The sequence below is a fragment of the Ursus maritimus genome, unplaced genomic scaffold (genome assembly GCF_017311325.1).
Source record: "Ursus maritimus isolate PB19 unplaced genomic scaffold, ASM1731132v1 scaffold_1, whole genome shotgun sequence".
Taxonomy (NCBI): Eukaryota; Metazoa; Chordata; class Mammalia; order Carnivora; family Ursidae; genus Ursus; species Ursus maritimus.
Window position 1 is genome coordinate 42,479,936 of NW_024423343.1, and position 16,286 is coordinate 42,496,221.

The following is a 16,286-nucleotide window of genomic DNA, read 5'->3' on the forward strand; positions in this document are numbered from 1 at the left end:
CCAATGTCATCCTCTAGTTTTTGTAAAATATAAAACTGAAAAATAAATCAGAATTTTAATTGAGGAAGTTTGCAGAAAAATTACAGTACTCAATATAGAGTCTATGAAGTAGTAAATGTACATAAAACCAGAAGCTGAAATATTAGCAAACTTGGGTAACAACATAAAATACTGAACTAATCAAGAGTAGTAACAATTTTATTTTGCAGTGCTTATGTCCTCAAGAAAGAGACTTTTCAAGGGAGTTTATGGATAAAGATATTCAAACATGCAGATTAACAATGACATAATAAACTATAATAACCTTAATTTATGTTGGGCTTTAAATTTAAGCCTTTCCAAATTTAGTAACTTTACCTGAGTTTTTGGAAACAGAAAACTATTTAAAACCATGACAATTAAAACATCAGCTTCAAATGTAATTTTCTGTGGGAATGAGTATATGGGAGCTATCTGATAGAAGCAGTTTACAGCTCCTCTATGAATACTTTCACAGCTACCCCAGTAACTGGCAGACAGGCAGGCAGAATACCAAAAATCAATAAACTACTGAAATAAGTAAAACAAAATAGAATCACTGGATGGTTCTATGATCATGATCATATGATAATGTGATCATATCATGATCATGATCATACAACACCCATTCACGATAAAAACCTTCAACAAAGCGGGTTTAGAGGGGGCATACCTCAACACAATAAAGGGCCTTATATGAAAAACCCACAGCTAACATCATACTCAATAGGGAAAAAAAACTTCAGAGCTTTTCCCCTAAGGTCAAGAGCAAGATGTCCACTGTCACCACTTTTATTCAACATAGAACTGGAAGTTCTAGCCACAGCAAAGACAACAAAAGAAATAAATGGCATCCAAATTGGTAACGAGGAAGTCAAACTTTCACTATTTGCAGATGACATGATAGTCTATATAGAAAACCCTAAAGACTCCACCAAAAAACTACTGGAACTGATAGATGAATTCAGTGAAATCACAGGATACAAAAGCAATATATAGAAATCCAATGCATTTTTACACACTAATAATAAAACCACAGAAAGTAAGAAAACAATTCCATTTATAATTGCACCAAAAATTAATAAAATACCTAGGAATAAACTTAAAAAGAGGTGAAAGACCTGTACTCTGAACTATAAAACACTGATGAAAGAAACTGAAGATGACACAAGGCAATGGAAAAGACATTCTATGCTCATGGATTGGAAGAACAAGTATTGTTAAAATGTCCACACTACACAAAGCAATCTACAGATTTAATGCAATCTCTATCAAAACACCAAGCATTTTTCACAGAACTAGAACAATCCTAAAATTTGTTTAAAATAACAAAAGACTCTAAATAGCCAAAGCGATTTTGAAAAAGAAAAACAAAACCGGAGATATCACAATTCCAGACTTCAAGTTGTATTACAAAGCTGTAGTAATCAAAACAGTATGGTACAGGCACAAAAACAGACACATAGATCAATGGAACAGAACAGAAAATCTGGAAATAAACCCATAATTCTATGGTCAATTAATCTTTGACAAAGTAGGAAAGAATATGCAATGCTTTAAAGACAGACTCTTCAATAAGTGGTGTTGGGAAAACTAGACAGCTACATGCAACATAATGAAAGCAGACCATTTTCTTACACCATACACAAAAATCAACTCAAAATGGATTAAGGAACTAAATGTGAGACCTGAAACAATAAAAATCCCAGAAGAGATCACAGGCAATAATTTCTCTGACGTTAGCTATCGCCAACATCTTTCTAGATAGGTCTCCTGAGGCAAGGAAGACAAAAGCAACAATCAAGTATTGGAACTATATAAAAATAAAGAGCTTTTGCACAGCAAAGGAAACAATCAACCAAACTAAAAAACAACTATTGAATAGAAGATAGTAAATGACACATCTGATAAAGGGTTAGTATCCAAAATATATAAGGAACTGATAAAACTCAACACCCAAAAAACAAATTATCTAATTAATAAATGGGCAGAAGACATGAACAGACATTTCTCCAAAGACGTGCAGATGGTCAACAGACACATGAAAAGATGTTCAACGTTGCTCATCATCAGGGTAATGCAAATCAAAACCACAATGAGATATCACTTCACACTTGCCAGAATGGCTAAAATCAGAAACTCAAGAAACAAGTGTTGATGAGGATGCGGAGAAAAAGGAATCTTTGTGCACTGTTGATGGGAATGCAAACTACAGAATGAAGGTTCCTTAAAATGTCTAAAAAAAAATGTTAAAAAAGAACTACCCTATATCCAGTAATCATACTATTCAGCATTTACCCGAAGAATACGAAAACACTAATTTGAAGGATATATACACCCCAATATTTATTGGAGCATTATTTACAATAGCCAAACTATATGGAAACAGCCCACGTGTCCATCAATAGATAAATGGATAAAGAAGAAGTGGTGTATATATATACACAATGGAATATTATTCAGCCCTAAAGAAGAATGAAATCTTGCCATTTGCTACAACATGGATGGATCTAGAGAATATAATGCTAAGTGAAGTAAGCCAGTCAGAGAAAGAAAAATACCATATGATTTCACTTGTATGTAGAATTTAAGAGACAAAACAAATAAAGGGAAAGAGATAAACCAAAAACAGACTAAACTATAGAGAACTGCTGGTTACCAGCGAGGTGGGTGGGGGAATGAGTGAAATAGGTGAAAGAGATCAAGAGTACACTTATCACGACGAACACTAGGAAATGTATAGAACTGTTGATCACTATATTGTACACCTGAAACTAATATATCATTGTATGTTAACTATAGTGGAATTAAAACTAAAATAACTGAATCATTGGATGGTTCCACTTATATGACCATTATTTTCATTAAGAAAATATGCTTACGTGACAGAAATGAATTCCCTTAACACTGTTGCCCATCTTGTCCAGAGGAGGAGACCAGCACATCATGCCCATGACATTGGGGACAACTAAAAGAATGCCCCCAGCAACTCCAGATTTTGCAGGAAGACCAACCTGAAAATAATTTGAAAAAAAAGGATATACATGTTAACATTTTAAAAAAAGAAAAGTTATGTCCAACAATAAGGGAATTGGTTTAAAAATTATAGTTTACATACACACAGAATTCTAACATTACAATTGGTGTAGAAAAGTGTTTTCCAATATGTTTATAATACAATAAATGAGAAAACACTATTAAACAGTTGAGACGTACTTGAATATAGAAAAATTTGAAAAGATACACTCTAAGGATTAAAGTAGATTACATCTAAATTGTGGGGCTATCCATGTTTTTATTTTAGTCTTTTGGTCTACATTTTTTAATTCTATAATAAACATGTATTGAAGTATAAAAAGTTACTTTGAAAAAAATATTCTATGACTAGAGAACAATGAGAAATTATATCTTCTTAAAAGATTCTCTGTGGTATACTGTCAGAATTGTCTGAGGAATAGAGATAAGATGGTAATTCAAATTAATTCTCTTCAAAACTTTTAAGTTTGCATTATGCAACACTTGACAATAACTGTGATAAAAGACAATATTAGTATCATCAGGGCAGTATTCACTAACGGCTTACTAATATTCCAATATTGAATACCTATTGCTAGAAGTAATCTTGAACAAAATCTAAGAAAAAAAAAAATCACCTGAATGGGATATACCAATTTACCAGGAATACAAGATACAAGGGACAATGGTATGGATGCAATAAGCAAAATCTAGACTGTGAGAAACTATACAGGATAAATGACCCAGTTTTTTCAACTAAAAATAACAAGAAAAAAGAGAGGTCAAGGGGGAGAACAGAGATTTTAGAAATAATAATAGGGGCGCCTGGGTGGCTCAATTGTTAAGTGTCTGCCTTCGGCTCAGGTCATGATCCCAGGGTCCCGGGGTCGGGCTCTCTGCTCAGTGGGAAGCCTGCTTCTCCCTCTCCCACTCCCCCTGCTTGTGTTCCCTCTCACGCTGTCTCTGTCTGTCAAATAAATAAATGAAATCTTTAAAAAAATGTATCAAAAATAATAATAAAGGGAGATAAAACCAATCACAGCATATGACCCTTATTTGCATCCCAAGTCAAACTAGAAAATAATAATTTATAAGACAATCCAGATCATCTGAACACTAAATATTTTGATGCTATTAAAGATCAAGATGTTTTTATCTTTTTAAATGTAATATGCTGCTATGGGTTTTTAAAAATGTCCTTATCATTTAGAATTATATATTAAACTACAGCAAGGGTGGGGAATAAAGATAAACAATATTGGTCATGTACTGATAATTACTGAAGCTGAGTAGTGGGTAACATTAAATGCATTTCTCTATTTTTCCGTTTTAAAATTTTCAATAAAAACTTTTTTGGGCATTATGTCTTCAGATAAGCAGAATGAGTTACAAAGTCTATACATTTCACAAGTGGACACAAATGTTCACAAGTGCACAACAGAGCTTAAAGCAGTATATTTTTGTTAAATATACTTTAAGTGCTTTAAAATATCTATGACAATAACCAAAGATGCTAAACATCACAATTATGTGCTCATTCTGAACTTAAGGAATTCTTGAGGTATGTAATCACCATAATGCTAAATATTAACAAGAAAAAGCAGAGAAAGTCTATACTAACCTTGTACATTGGAATGCCTTATAAGTAGAAGTGATGAGGTTCTATAAATTAAACTTCAAGTTCTTAAGAATATCTGGTAGACTGCTTAAGTCTATTCCTTGCCAAGTCTGTAACAAATTAACCTTGAAAACAAGTCTCTCTCTCAAAATGCGCAGCTTTAGAACCAAAGTTCAAACTGTATTTTTAAAAGAACTAGTCCAGGCTAGTTTTGTGCAATAGAAAATTAAGATTAAACAATTACTTACATGGAAAGCAAACTGCCCTGAGAAATCATACATGCCACAGGAATGCATCAAACTCAGTGTATTTCGAACTGCTTCAGGGCTCAGTACTCTCTCACCAGTAATTGGACAGAAACCACCATTAGCCAGTGTTGCAGCCATTACACTGGCTGATTCACAAGTTACTTCAATGGAGCATAGCTGAAAGGAAGAAAAACTCTGAAAATTTAGGTTCACATTATTTTTTGTACTGCAGTTGACGTCTAAGGAAATCTGTTTTATCTGGTATTTCATGCAGATCTGAAATCTTTCTTCCAAGGGGATTATTTTAATATAACTTGATAACATTCCAAAGATTTTAATTTGAACAACGTTCAAGCCCCTTTAAGGCTTATCCTGATTTGCCCAGTTATCTAGTCTTCTAATGGCAAAACTAGGATAGGAAAAGCCAGCCCCTAAGCACTAAGATTTATAACTGACCCAAGTGATATACAAAGTTGTTTAAATATTAATACTTTCTGTAGGATACACTAACAATTATTTTTAAATCAAAAGAAAAAGGAGCCATGATATTATTTTTAAGGTAAAGCAACATACATCAGTAGTATGACAGACAGCATCTACATGAGAAATTGCCAATTTAGGGAAAAAAATGCTAAAATGCCTAATATTTCACTATAGCAAAGTTTAGCATCCCTATGTTGTAACATGCAAAACATTAAGGGAAGAAAACTCTAAGACTGCTCTAGCCTGGATATGCTGTGTGCCTAAATCAAAATGCTACCTTTTAAACCACTTATTAATATTCAAATATTTATTTGGTATTGATTATGGGTGCTGGATAAACTATGATCAATAAAAAAGGCAAAGTCCAGGTACAGTATAATTTGAAATTTTTGCATTTAAATATAATCAAAATAATGGAAATAGTTTATCACAGCAAACCCAAATTTACCCATAAAACTGAAACAATAAATATGCTCCATTTTATTTTTCCTTAACAGCAACCAAAACTATGGGGGGTAGGGGAGGAAGTAGAGGAGAAAGAGGATGAGAAGGGGGAGCAGGAGGAAAAGACTAGGTTCTCAACTTGCAAGCCTTCCTTACTCATACTTCAAGATTCTACAAGAGGCACAAAAGGGTTTGGAACAGCAAGAAGGAAAACTAATCAGGTACAGTGCATTAATAAGGAAACTGACTGGGAGCCACTTTTTGACTGACTTTTACTTTTATTTATATTAAAATCTCCTCCCTATTTCTTCAAAACTACAAGACCTACTTACTATACTGACCCAGACAGCAAAGACTTATAGTATATTTAATCATGAAAGTCTTCCTGAAATAAAGAGGATTTAAATTCCAATGGTCATTTCCCAATTTATACTTAGTATTAATTAGAATTTTGTTTGTCATAAGATGATATACTACTAATTTGACAAATCCCAATCTGAGAGAACTTTCCTGATACCCTGATGGATATTCAACTACATGCAGCCCTTCTCCAAAAAAGTGTTTCTATTGTCTTCTCTTGATTTTTGCCCAGAAGTGCAGACATTTCACAGTAGATTAGTAGCATCTAGGCTGTAATAGCCAAAGTAAAGTACGTATACCAAAGAAAAAGAAGCATTAATGTATGGAAGAAATTCATATGGGTAGGGAAAAAAACAGGGCTACTGGATAAAAGTAAATATGATGCTATATTTTATATAACACCTTATAGCTTCAAAGGAATTTCACACACATCATCTCAAGGTAATGCAGAAAGTTAGGGCAAGCATGTGCTACACATAATGAAACTAGGTCTAAGTAACTGAAATTAGGTCACATGGCTAAAAAGTGGCCAGATGAGACCTTGATTTTATATTGATATTCTGGATTCTCGATTCACAGTTCTTCACATTGGCAGGTGACAAACTGCCATCAAAATCTACTTCATTATCAACCTCCCCTATATGTTCTTGAAGATTACTGCAATATTGAAATTCAAGCACTTCTTCAAAAGTAAAGACAGACAAATGTAAGGTTAACTAGAAATCAGTAATAATTAATTTGTTACTATGTAGCTTGATATCATAGCCCATCAGAGGCACCAGTGGTATTAAATCCATAGGAATGAATTGAACTGAAAACACAGCGAGAAAAGAGCAATGTCCAGGAAGGCTATTTAAAACTGAGTTCCATAACCACAGCAGATTATGTGAGTGGCCCACCTCCCTCATGAATGTGGAGAGCTACTTTAACTTAGAAAAAACCCACCATATGACACTGCAAAAATGAATTAAACCAACTGAGAAGCTGCTTCTTTAAGATGCTGAATATGAACCCTCTGATAAAGAAACAAATAAATCCTCCAAACAAAATTGAAAAGCTAAGAAATCAGCTTAGTTTATAATAAGGACAAGCCAATTTCTGGAGTTATACATAATTTTTGACACTTCTTAAATATAATGTTTTTACAGAAAAAAACTCCATATTACATTCTGAGGCATGACATCTTAGGAGAAAAAGACATGAAATTATCTTTCATGAAGGCTTTTTTTGGAAGGTCAATGGTAAATGTATTTTATCTTAACCTGGAGCCATGATTTCACAGACATTTATATTCTGCATAATGTGACATACCCATTTATATATACAATTCATAGAGTTAAAGTAAATTACCTGGAAATAGAAATCTAATATACCAACCATGTCTGTGCCTTCTGGAAAACACTGAAAAAACAGAAAGGCGGTAAAAACAAGAATATATGCACATAAGTAAATGACACATAAAGATTACATTTAAAATGTACACAAATGTTTCATCTTGAGAAAATAGCACATAACCTATAAACAGTATAAACATAAAATAATGGAGAACAATAAAGTAAAACTACATCACATACAGATTTCTAAATACTAGTTTCACAATGATAAATTGATTCATAATTCTTGAACTAAATTACTGGACCACCCCTTAAAATTTAAAAATCAAATGTAATCAACAATAGTCTGGCATTATACTTTTGGAAAAATGGGCTAATCCTTAAGCAAAACTTGCATTAATATAACTAGTCAAATATTTGAATACTGCCAGATATTAAACAGATTTAAAAATATTAACATTTTGATACCATTAACTCAAGAGTGTTTTGCAAAAATTCCTGCACCTTAAATAATAGGTAGTTGCTTAAAAGCTATTGCTGAGATCTTAGCATACATATTAATGTATTTTATTAAATAAAATAATTTGAAATAGAAACAAAAATTCAAAAACCTTTTTTTCTTTTAGGTAATATCCTATTGCAAAATTTCGATCTCCACTTTCTCTTTCAGACTGAAACCTAGGAAGAAAAGAAAATTGCTCTATTTACTTATTTTCTGTCAGAGTATGATTGTTCTGTAGTTTAATTTGTATAGCAAAGTATAGTATAAAGAACACTGACCTAAGAGTTAAGACTGCTAGGTTCCAGTCCCAGTTCTGTCAATACGCTAGCTATGTGTCTTGGGGAAGTCATTTAAGTGACAATTCTTTTAGCTTTAACTTCCTCTGCTGTAAAAGGACTGAAATGAGCTAGGCCCTTTCTAATCTTCATATTTTGTGAGTAAAGATAATTTTAAAATTATCAAATATTCCACCATTAAAAAATATACTAAAAAGTTGCAGAATCTTTTGGATCCTCCGAAAATATAATAATCAATTCCAACTTGATTATGGAAATTTCACTGAGAGAGGAACACATGAAATGGGCCTTTCAGCATTTGTTGGATTAACAGATTTCAGGGGGAAGCCTAGGCAGTGGCAAATTCCATGTAGCACAAAGTTAAAAAATATAAAAGCTAGAACTTCACTGAAGAATGGCACATATTCTGATGTATCTGGAAAACAGGGTTCATGGAGAAGAGTGAAGAAACATCAAACTAACAAAGGAGACTAGGACCACATTAACAAGACTGATCAATGCTAAAAATGGCTCCTGACTGCCAACAAAATGAAAGCTTAAAGGCTTTCAATCAAATTACCTTTTCAGATCTACATTTTATTTTTTTTTCAAGATTTTATTTATTTATTTGACAGAGATAGAGACAGCCAGCAAGTGAGGGAACACAAGCAGGGGGAGTGGGAGTGGAAGAAGGCTCACAGCAGAGGAGCCTGATGTGGGGCTCGATCCCATAACGCCCGGATCACGCCCTGAGCCGAAGGCAGCTGCTTAACGACTGTGCCACCCAGGCGCCCCCAGATCTACATTTTAGAAGGATAAGTATGACATCAATTTGGGAAAGGGGAAAAAGAAAGGATGACTGAGGTTACTAGGAGACCAGAGTAAAAAGAGCCACCGAAAGCCTGAACTTCGGTAGTGGTGATAAGAATGGAAGGAGAGGTATGATCAAACATGAGAGCAGTTCAGCAAATTTTCCAACCTGACGGGAAAGAGATTGAAGTCTGGTACAAAAGTCTAGATTTCTAGTGCAGTCTACTGAAAGGATAGTGATATCAACTAATGGGAACCCTGGAGCAAAGAGCAGTTTGAGAAGAAAGAGAATGAGTTTTAATTTAACAGATTTAATTTGCAGTACATTTGAGAAATCAACCTACAAGTGTCCAGAAGGCTGCTGACAAAAGAAGAATTGTGGGTGACACACTTTGCATTATCGATCATGGACTGGGGGGTGGCAGTCCCCCCTAACTATACATTTTAATGTTTCTAAGGTCAGAAAAGCAATGCTGAATGTGGAAAAACTCTTGAAAATAAACTTGTCAACTTGCCATACCTTTAAAAAGAATCAGCATAGTGTACTAACTACTCAGCAATTATCACAATGCCTAGCATATAGCTCTGTCCAACAAACACTATCAAGTGCCTATTATCTGCCAGGTAACAGGAATACAAAAATGAATTAGAAGATACTCTATCCAGATCTAAAGGAGATCAGAACTAATAGCAGTGATGGGGCAGAGAGACACAGAGTAAGCTCAATTAAATATGGTAATATGAGACCACAGAAGAGAGGTGAGATAAGATTCATGAAAAACTTCCTGGAAAAAGATACTTTGGCTGATGAATAAAGTTGGTACAGCAGACAACCTGAAAATTTTTGCCTCCTGAAATATGTAGTACAAAGTATCACCTAGTTAGTAGTCATGCCAAAACTGTTTCAGCTTTATCTAACCACAGGAAACAACCAGACCTATTCAAAATGGAGAATATCCACTATAGGCCATGGGCCAGACGCAGCCTGCTGCCTGTTTTTATAAATAAAGTTTCTTGGAACACCACCTCATATTGTCTATGTCTGCTTTCCTACTAAAATAGTAGAAATGAGTAGTTGCCACAGAGTCTATATGGCCCACAAGTCTGAAATATTTACTATCTGGTCCTTCATAGAGAAAGTTAGTTAATTCCTGCTTTGTAAAACAAATGATTGGCACTCCTCAAAGAAAGCCATTTAATAAAATTTTATTAAGCAAGGGTGTAGGGGGCAGGGGGACTCTTCTATTTTAATAAAGCAAAAGAGACATAAATGTATTGCATGAACCTTGATTAATTCCTGGGGGCAAATGGCCGTAATAGGCATTTAGGGGACAATTAGGGACATTTACATATTAATACTTTTAAATTAATGTTAATGATCTTAAATACGTTGATGGTATTGTGGTTATATAGGAGAATGTCCTTATTCTTAGAATATACATGTTGAGTTATTTAAGGGTGAAATGTGAGATCTATAACTTTATTTCTATTAGTTCAGAAAAAAAAAATCCAATCATATACATGTATATTTACATGTTTGTACATATATAGAGAGATACACGTTTTTAAATGCCTCATTTAAAGAAAGAGATTGAGGAAAAGCAAATGAGACAAAATATTAATCAGAAAACATAGGTGAAAGATACCCAGATATTCATTGTTTATTCTTTCAACTTTTCTGTAGACTGGCAAATTTCAAAATAAAAAATTGGGTGAAAGTCAAGTTAACCAGGCAGAAAAATTAAGAGAGGTAAGATGGGGCACCTGGCTGTCTCAGGCAGTTAAGCGTCCGGCTCTTAGTTTCTGCTCAGGTCATGATCTGACCCCAGCAGGGTCCTGGGATTGTGCCACGCAACAGGCTCCTCATTCAGCCCAGAGTCAGCTTGTCCCTCTCCCTCTGCTCCCCGCCCCCCACCCCAGCTCACACACGCTCTCTAGCTCTCTCAAAATAACAAATAAATAAAATCTAAAAAAAAAAAAAAAAAAAAAAAGAGAGAGAGAGGTAAAACATGTATTACAGGCAAAGAGAAAACTGAATAACTGAATAAAAAGAAATCAGTAATTTAAAAAAAAATTTATTTGTTTGTCGGGGGGGAGGGGAGCACACAAGCAGGGGGAGTGGCAAGCAGAGGGAGAAGCAGTCTCCCTACTGAGCAAGGAGCCTGATGCGGGACCCAATCCTAGGACCTTGGGATCATGACCTGAGCTAAAGGCAGATGCTTAGCGACTGGCCACCCGGGCGTCCCTACCAGTAATTTAAAGAAAAGTTGGGTTCCCTTCTAACTCTGTAATTACCCACAAGAAGTTTATTAAAACTGTTCAAAGCATGTATTTATTCACTGAAATAAGCCCTAGCACCAACAAGAGAAAACAGATTAATTCTAAGTACACTGCGTATTATAATAAAGGGGGGGGGAGAGGGAGGAAGGGAGCAGGGACAAGACAGTATTTAAAATAGACTTCTATAATCTAGTTATTTTTGTTAATTTAAAGAGGCCTGGCCTATTATAAAAAACTTAAGTCATAAATCAGACTCACGTTGCATTACTGAATCCAACATATTCATTGCCAGCCATCTTATTCAAAAACTGCATCACCTATAAACCAAAATTAGAAAGCATTAGTCAAAAAACAAATATATAACAAATACAGCATGAAAACTGAATTCCATATTACACTTACATAGTCAAATTTTTCAGCATTATTCACTCCTTGCTGCAAAGAAATGAGACATAAATATGTTAATACAGACATCACCCCACAGTTAAGTTTTAAGTGAATATAATATCAAAATTTCAAACTGCTATCATTATAATTAATATACTGTGCATTAGTACTTTTAAGACTAGGAAATACTCTAAAATAATTTAATATTTACATAAACTTTTTACATGTTCTTTTATTAACACCAATATGTTGAGAATGGATCTGAATTACAAAGGGAATGCTTTATTTTAAGTATATCTTTACCCAACCCAAAGTTACAGAATTTTAGTTACCCCAAGTCCCCTTATCTTTCGTGACAACACATAATATTCTAGAACATGTTATTTAATTTCATATTTTAAAAAAAACTTAAAATAAAGTTTCACCCTTAGAAAAGAATTGAGTATTTATAAATTATGGTTTCCAATTAAGAACAATCTACTTATATTTTTAAAATAACCTTAAACCAGTATTAGAGTTAGAAAAATGAGTTATGTTGCAAAACTAACTAATCTTTTATAATTCTAGTATATGCAAACATTCTGAATACATTTTGCTAGTGTAAAGAAAGCTCTACCTTTAACATCTCACTTGTTTTAACAATACTTGAACTAAAAAAATATATATTCCATAGTCTCTAAAAAATTAGCTACATTTGAATTTAGCATTATGCCAATTCAGAGCATGGAAGATGTATTGTTTCATCACTCCTATTTCTGATATGTTAGCTACTGCAAATGTCAATAGGAAAAACCTATGTAACGTAGATCAGTTCAAGTAGCCAAATGGTTTCATTTTACCTCGGCGAAGTTTACAAATCAGTAAGATGTAGATCTGAAATCAAACGTATTAATTGGTGATGTGCACCCAACAGAAACAATACATCTCTAATTTTTAAAACAGGTTTAAAATAATTTGACAACTAAAAATTTAAGAACAAATTTCTTAACTTTACCCTCAAAACTTCCAAAACATTACACTTTAAAATTTTATTATGAGGGGGGAAACCTGTACCAGAGAATTATTTAACTGAATAAAGCCAGGTTCATTCTCCACTTTACAAGTGGACTAGGATGTGGCTGATAATCTGTGAAACCTTACAAATCAACTTATTTAAGAAAGGATGTCAATCACATATACAATCAGTAGCTGAAAAAGACACACTATTTCATCAAAATTAGGCATTAACAAAGCTTAAACAAGATAAGGATAATTTAGCTACAGCCATATTGTAATCACTATCTATGTATTTTTTCTAAAGTGCCTTTTGACATATTTTAAGTTTTCTTTCCTTATAATACACCAGAATTCAAAAAGTAGAAATGTAACTCCAAAGCTGTTCAATGAAAAATAATTAAAAGAAGAAATTACCAACTTCATTGAACTGTTGCAGTTGTCAAAATATTCCATAGATCCTAATGCTGTAAAATATGTAACAACATTTAAACCACAAAAACCTTTTTAATCTTTGAAAAAGCACAAAAAAAAAAAAAAAACAACTCTTTTGGAAAAGGATGTCAGCATTTGCATTGGGATGTTACATGGATAATTACCATTATACAATTAATCAATGTAAAATAGACAAGTTATACTGAACTTTCATTCTCTAACCTAAACTGTTGCCCTACAGGACAAATACAAATTTTCTTTATTTAGCTGTCATGTTTAATAAAAAGAAAAAAAAAAACCTTTCAACTCTAGACTATGGTCACATGCTTGGTCTACTCTGCAGGTTACTAAATTAAAGCACAATTGAGTTTTGCTTCTATGCTGCTTTTAAAAAACAACTGATATTTACCAATGTCAATCATTACATAACATTTTGGATAAGCTACTTGAAATGTCCTAGGCAGATTATATAAACAAGCAAAATAAAGTATCTCACTAATTTTTGTTGACCCAAGAAAGTCTCTCCCCAAAACTTCCCCATTTAAATGTAAAAGCACTTGATTAATGTTTGTTCTTACTTTCTACCCTGAAAATAGTATTTAACTTAAGTCAATAAAATACATTTGCCCCTGTATCTCTTGGGAAGAATCCGTGTACCCCAGGGATATATGGGCTCTAATAATCAATACAAAATGTTATTTTAATTTCTAAAAAAATAACTGTATAAAGTTTATTTGCAAAGATGTGAGCAAAAAAGCACACATACACATACAAAATAAACTAGAGTAAATCCCCCAAAAGCAAAAATGTAAACTGTAAAAAAAAAGTCCATCATCATTATCTAATAGTAGGGTGCAGAGGGGTGAAGAGATGTTATGAAAATCAGAAGCCAGGAATGGGTACATGGGGGATAGTTACACTATCACGTTTATTTTGTATATGTTTGAAATTTTTCATAAAAAGTTAAAGAAAAAAAATGTTTGTTAATAATAATTTACAACTGTTACTTTAGAATAGTCTTTTCTCTTTGAAGTAGTAATTGATTTTTAATTAGTTCATGTATAGGTGGATATTTTCTACTGCTAGAATAAGGAAATTAAATCTCTTCCTATTTAAAATTTTTACACATGTATGAGTTGAGAAATCTTGCTGACAACAGAAGCAGATAGAAATAGAAAAGGTTTTGTTATAACAATACCACTCAGTTCTTTACGTATACAAGTCACACAGTAATCCATCCTTAAAAATTATACTTAATGCTCTTCTTACTAACAACTTGATTAGATCCTCTGTCCATTTTGTTGAAACCAAAGACCTAGAAACAACCTAGTAGAGAGAGGGCTGTTCCCACTCTTTACAATGATTCATATCCTCAATACCACTGATTCTAATATTTCAAAATATTCTTTTTTGTTGGTGCCCAACTGGTTTTTACAACCTGAAGCAGTGCACCATATAAAATTTGGGAAACATGAGAAGTGTGCCTTCTTATGAAAAATGGGGAGAAATCTGGACCAAAGGCAGACTAATTTTAAGAAAAACTGAGATTTGGAAACTGATAGTCTTAAAACTATTAATGTCCCTTTATCTCTTGGAAAAAAATTTCCCATAACCAGGGATATGTTTATCCCAGTTTTAAGTCACTGTACAAACATTATTAGGTATGTTATTTTAATTTTAGAAAAAGTTACAGTGATACATAGTAAGTACAGTAGGAAAACTTAAAAAAATAAATTGGAAAAAATATTTGCCAAATCCATTCACCAAACTTAATTTTATAGTTTTTTTTGGGGGGGGGGCGTGTGTGAAAAAGTGTAAAGGAAGGGGACAGGACCCATGGGCAGAATGAGCTGCACTGTGATTGTTGTATACATTTAAGTTGTGGGGGAGTGGAGATAAAGGAAGTTTCTAGAGGGATTTTCGTATGTTAAAGAAGACTTACAGGATGCCGGAGATTAAATTACTTTTAAAAAGCAAACCATGTTTTGTTTGAAAAGGGTATTAATCAGATCTAGAGACTAGATAAGTATACAAATTAATTTCTCTGTAAACATACCTACACTAAGTTAAAAAATTTCCATTTAATTGAAGAAAACTTTATGAATGAAAATGTGATAAACAGGTACAGAGTTTTAAACACTGACTATTAAAAGAATTAATATAACTATGTTGGAGTGTTTTATTGCCTGTTTTTACAACATACTCTTGAACTCAATTATGTATTATACATTAAAACATAGGTGAAAATATTACTGTTAACAGGGACATAAGCTAATAAATTTAATATAAAAATGATTCATTTAAAGTCCATGCATTAATCAGTTATTTTATAAGTAAATCACTTGATTCCATTCATAAAGTATGGAGGTGTAAAGCCAATTGAAAATTAGAGATCACTGAGGAAAGAGGCATAAAAAAGGCAAAAAGAAGTAACTGAAAATGATTTTATAAAATACTCTTAGTTTAACCTTGCCACAGAAAATGCTTTAAAGCTAAATAATACTTGGAGGACTTAAAATAGATATTACAGGTAAAAAATAATGTTCTAAACCTAGTATTATTTAGATTAGCCCTAAACACAAAGAGAAAAGTTCTGTTGGCAATAAATTATCCGCCTTTCATTAAAAAACCTCCAACAATTCAACTGATATAAACATGGAGTGAATAAAACAATAATACAATAAAAATCCCAAATCCAAAGCATCATTCAGTGCTCCCCAGAGCCACAAACCACCTTAAAATTGTGGCTCACAGGCACATCCAACAGGTTGCTGCTAACATAACCAAACTGGGCACTACATACATACTAGTTTCATCTTATTTTCATGGAGTATGACTGACTTGTCTTTTAAAAAGAAAAAAAATCTGATCTTTTAAATTTAAAAATACTTCTGATTAAAAAAAAAAATCGGGCTTCTTCAAATGACAAAAACTGGAAAATACCACTACAATAAAGAGAGACATAAACACAGAAGACAATGTAACTTACTCTTTACCTTTAAAATAAAAAAGCAAAAGTATGGCAATTATCTTGAAATATGTAGTCCTCATTTTCCCACCCTAACCCTCAAATTATCCAAAGAT

At 33.1% G+C, this 16,286-nt stretch overlaps 1 protein-coding gene across 5 annotated transcripts in view; it reads right to left on the reverse strand.

Moving 5' to 3' along the window:
* GLS (glutaminase) overlaps positions 1 to 16,286 on the reverse strand; it is an 81,525-nt gene that overhangs the window by 29,906 nt on the left and 35,333 nt on the right. For all 5 annotated transcript variants that reach the window (XM_040642754.1, XM_040642737.1, XM_040642733.1 and 2 more), the window contains 6 exons: positions 11,790 to 11,822; positions 11,646 to 11,704; positions 8,132 to 8,198; positions 7,537 to 7,587; positions 4,900 to 5,076; positions 2,901 to 3,032 (listed from right to left, as the gene is read on the reverse strand). In XM_040642754.1, the coding sequence (XP_040498688.1) occupies positions 2,901 to 3,032; positions 4,900 to 5,076; positions 7,537 to 7,587; positions 8,132 to 8,198; positions 11,646 to 11,704; positions 11,790 to 11,822 (519 nt within the window). The remainder of the gene's footprint in view (positions 1 to 2,900; positions 3,033 to 4,899; positions 5,077 to 7,536; positions 7,588 to 8,131; positions 8,199 to 11,645; positions 11,705 to 11,789; positions 11,823 to 16,286) is intronic.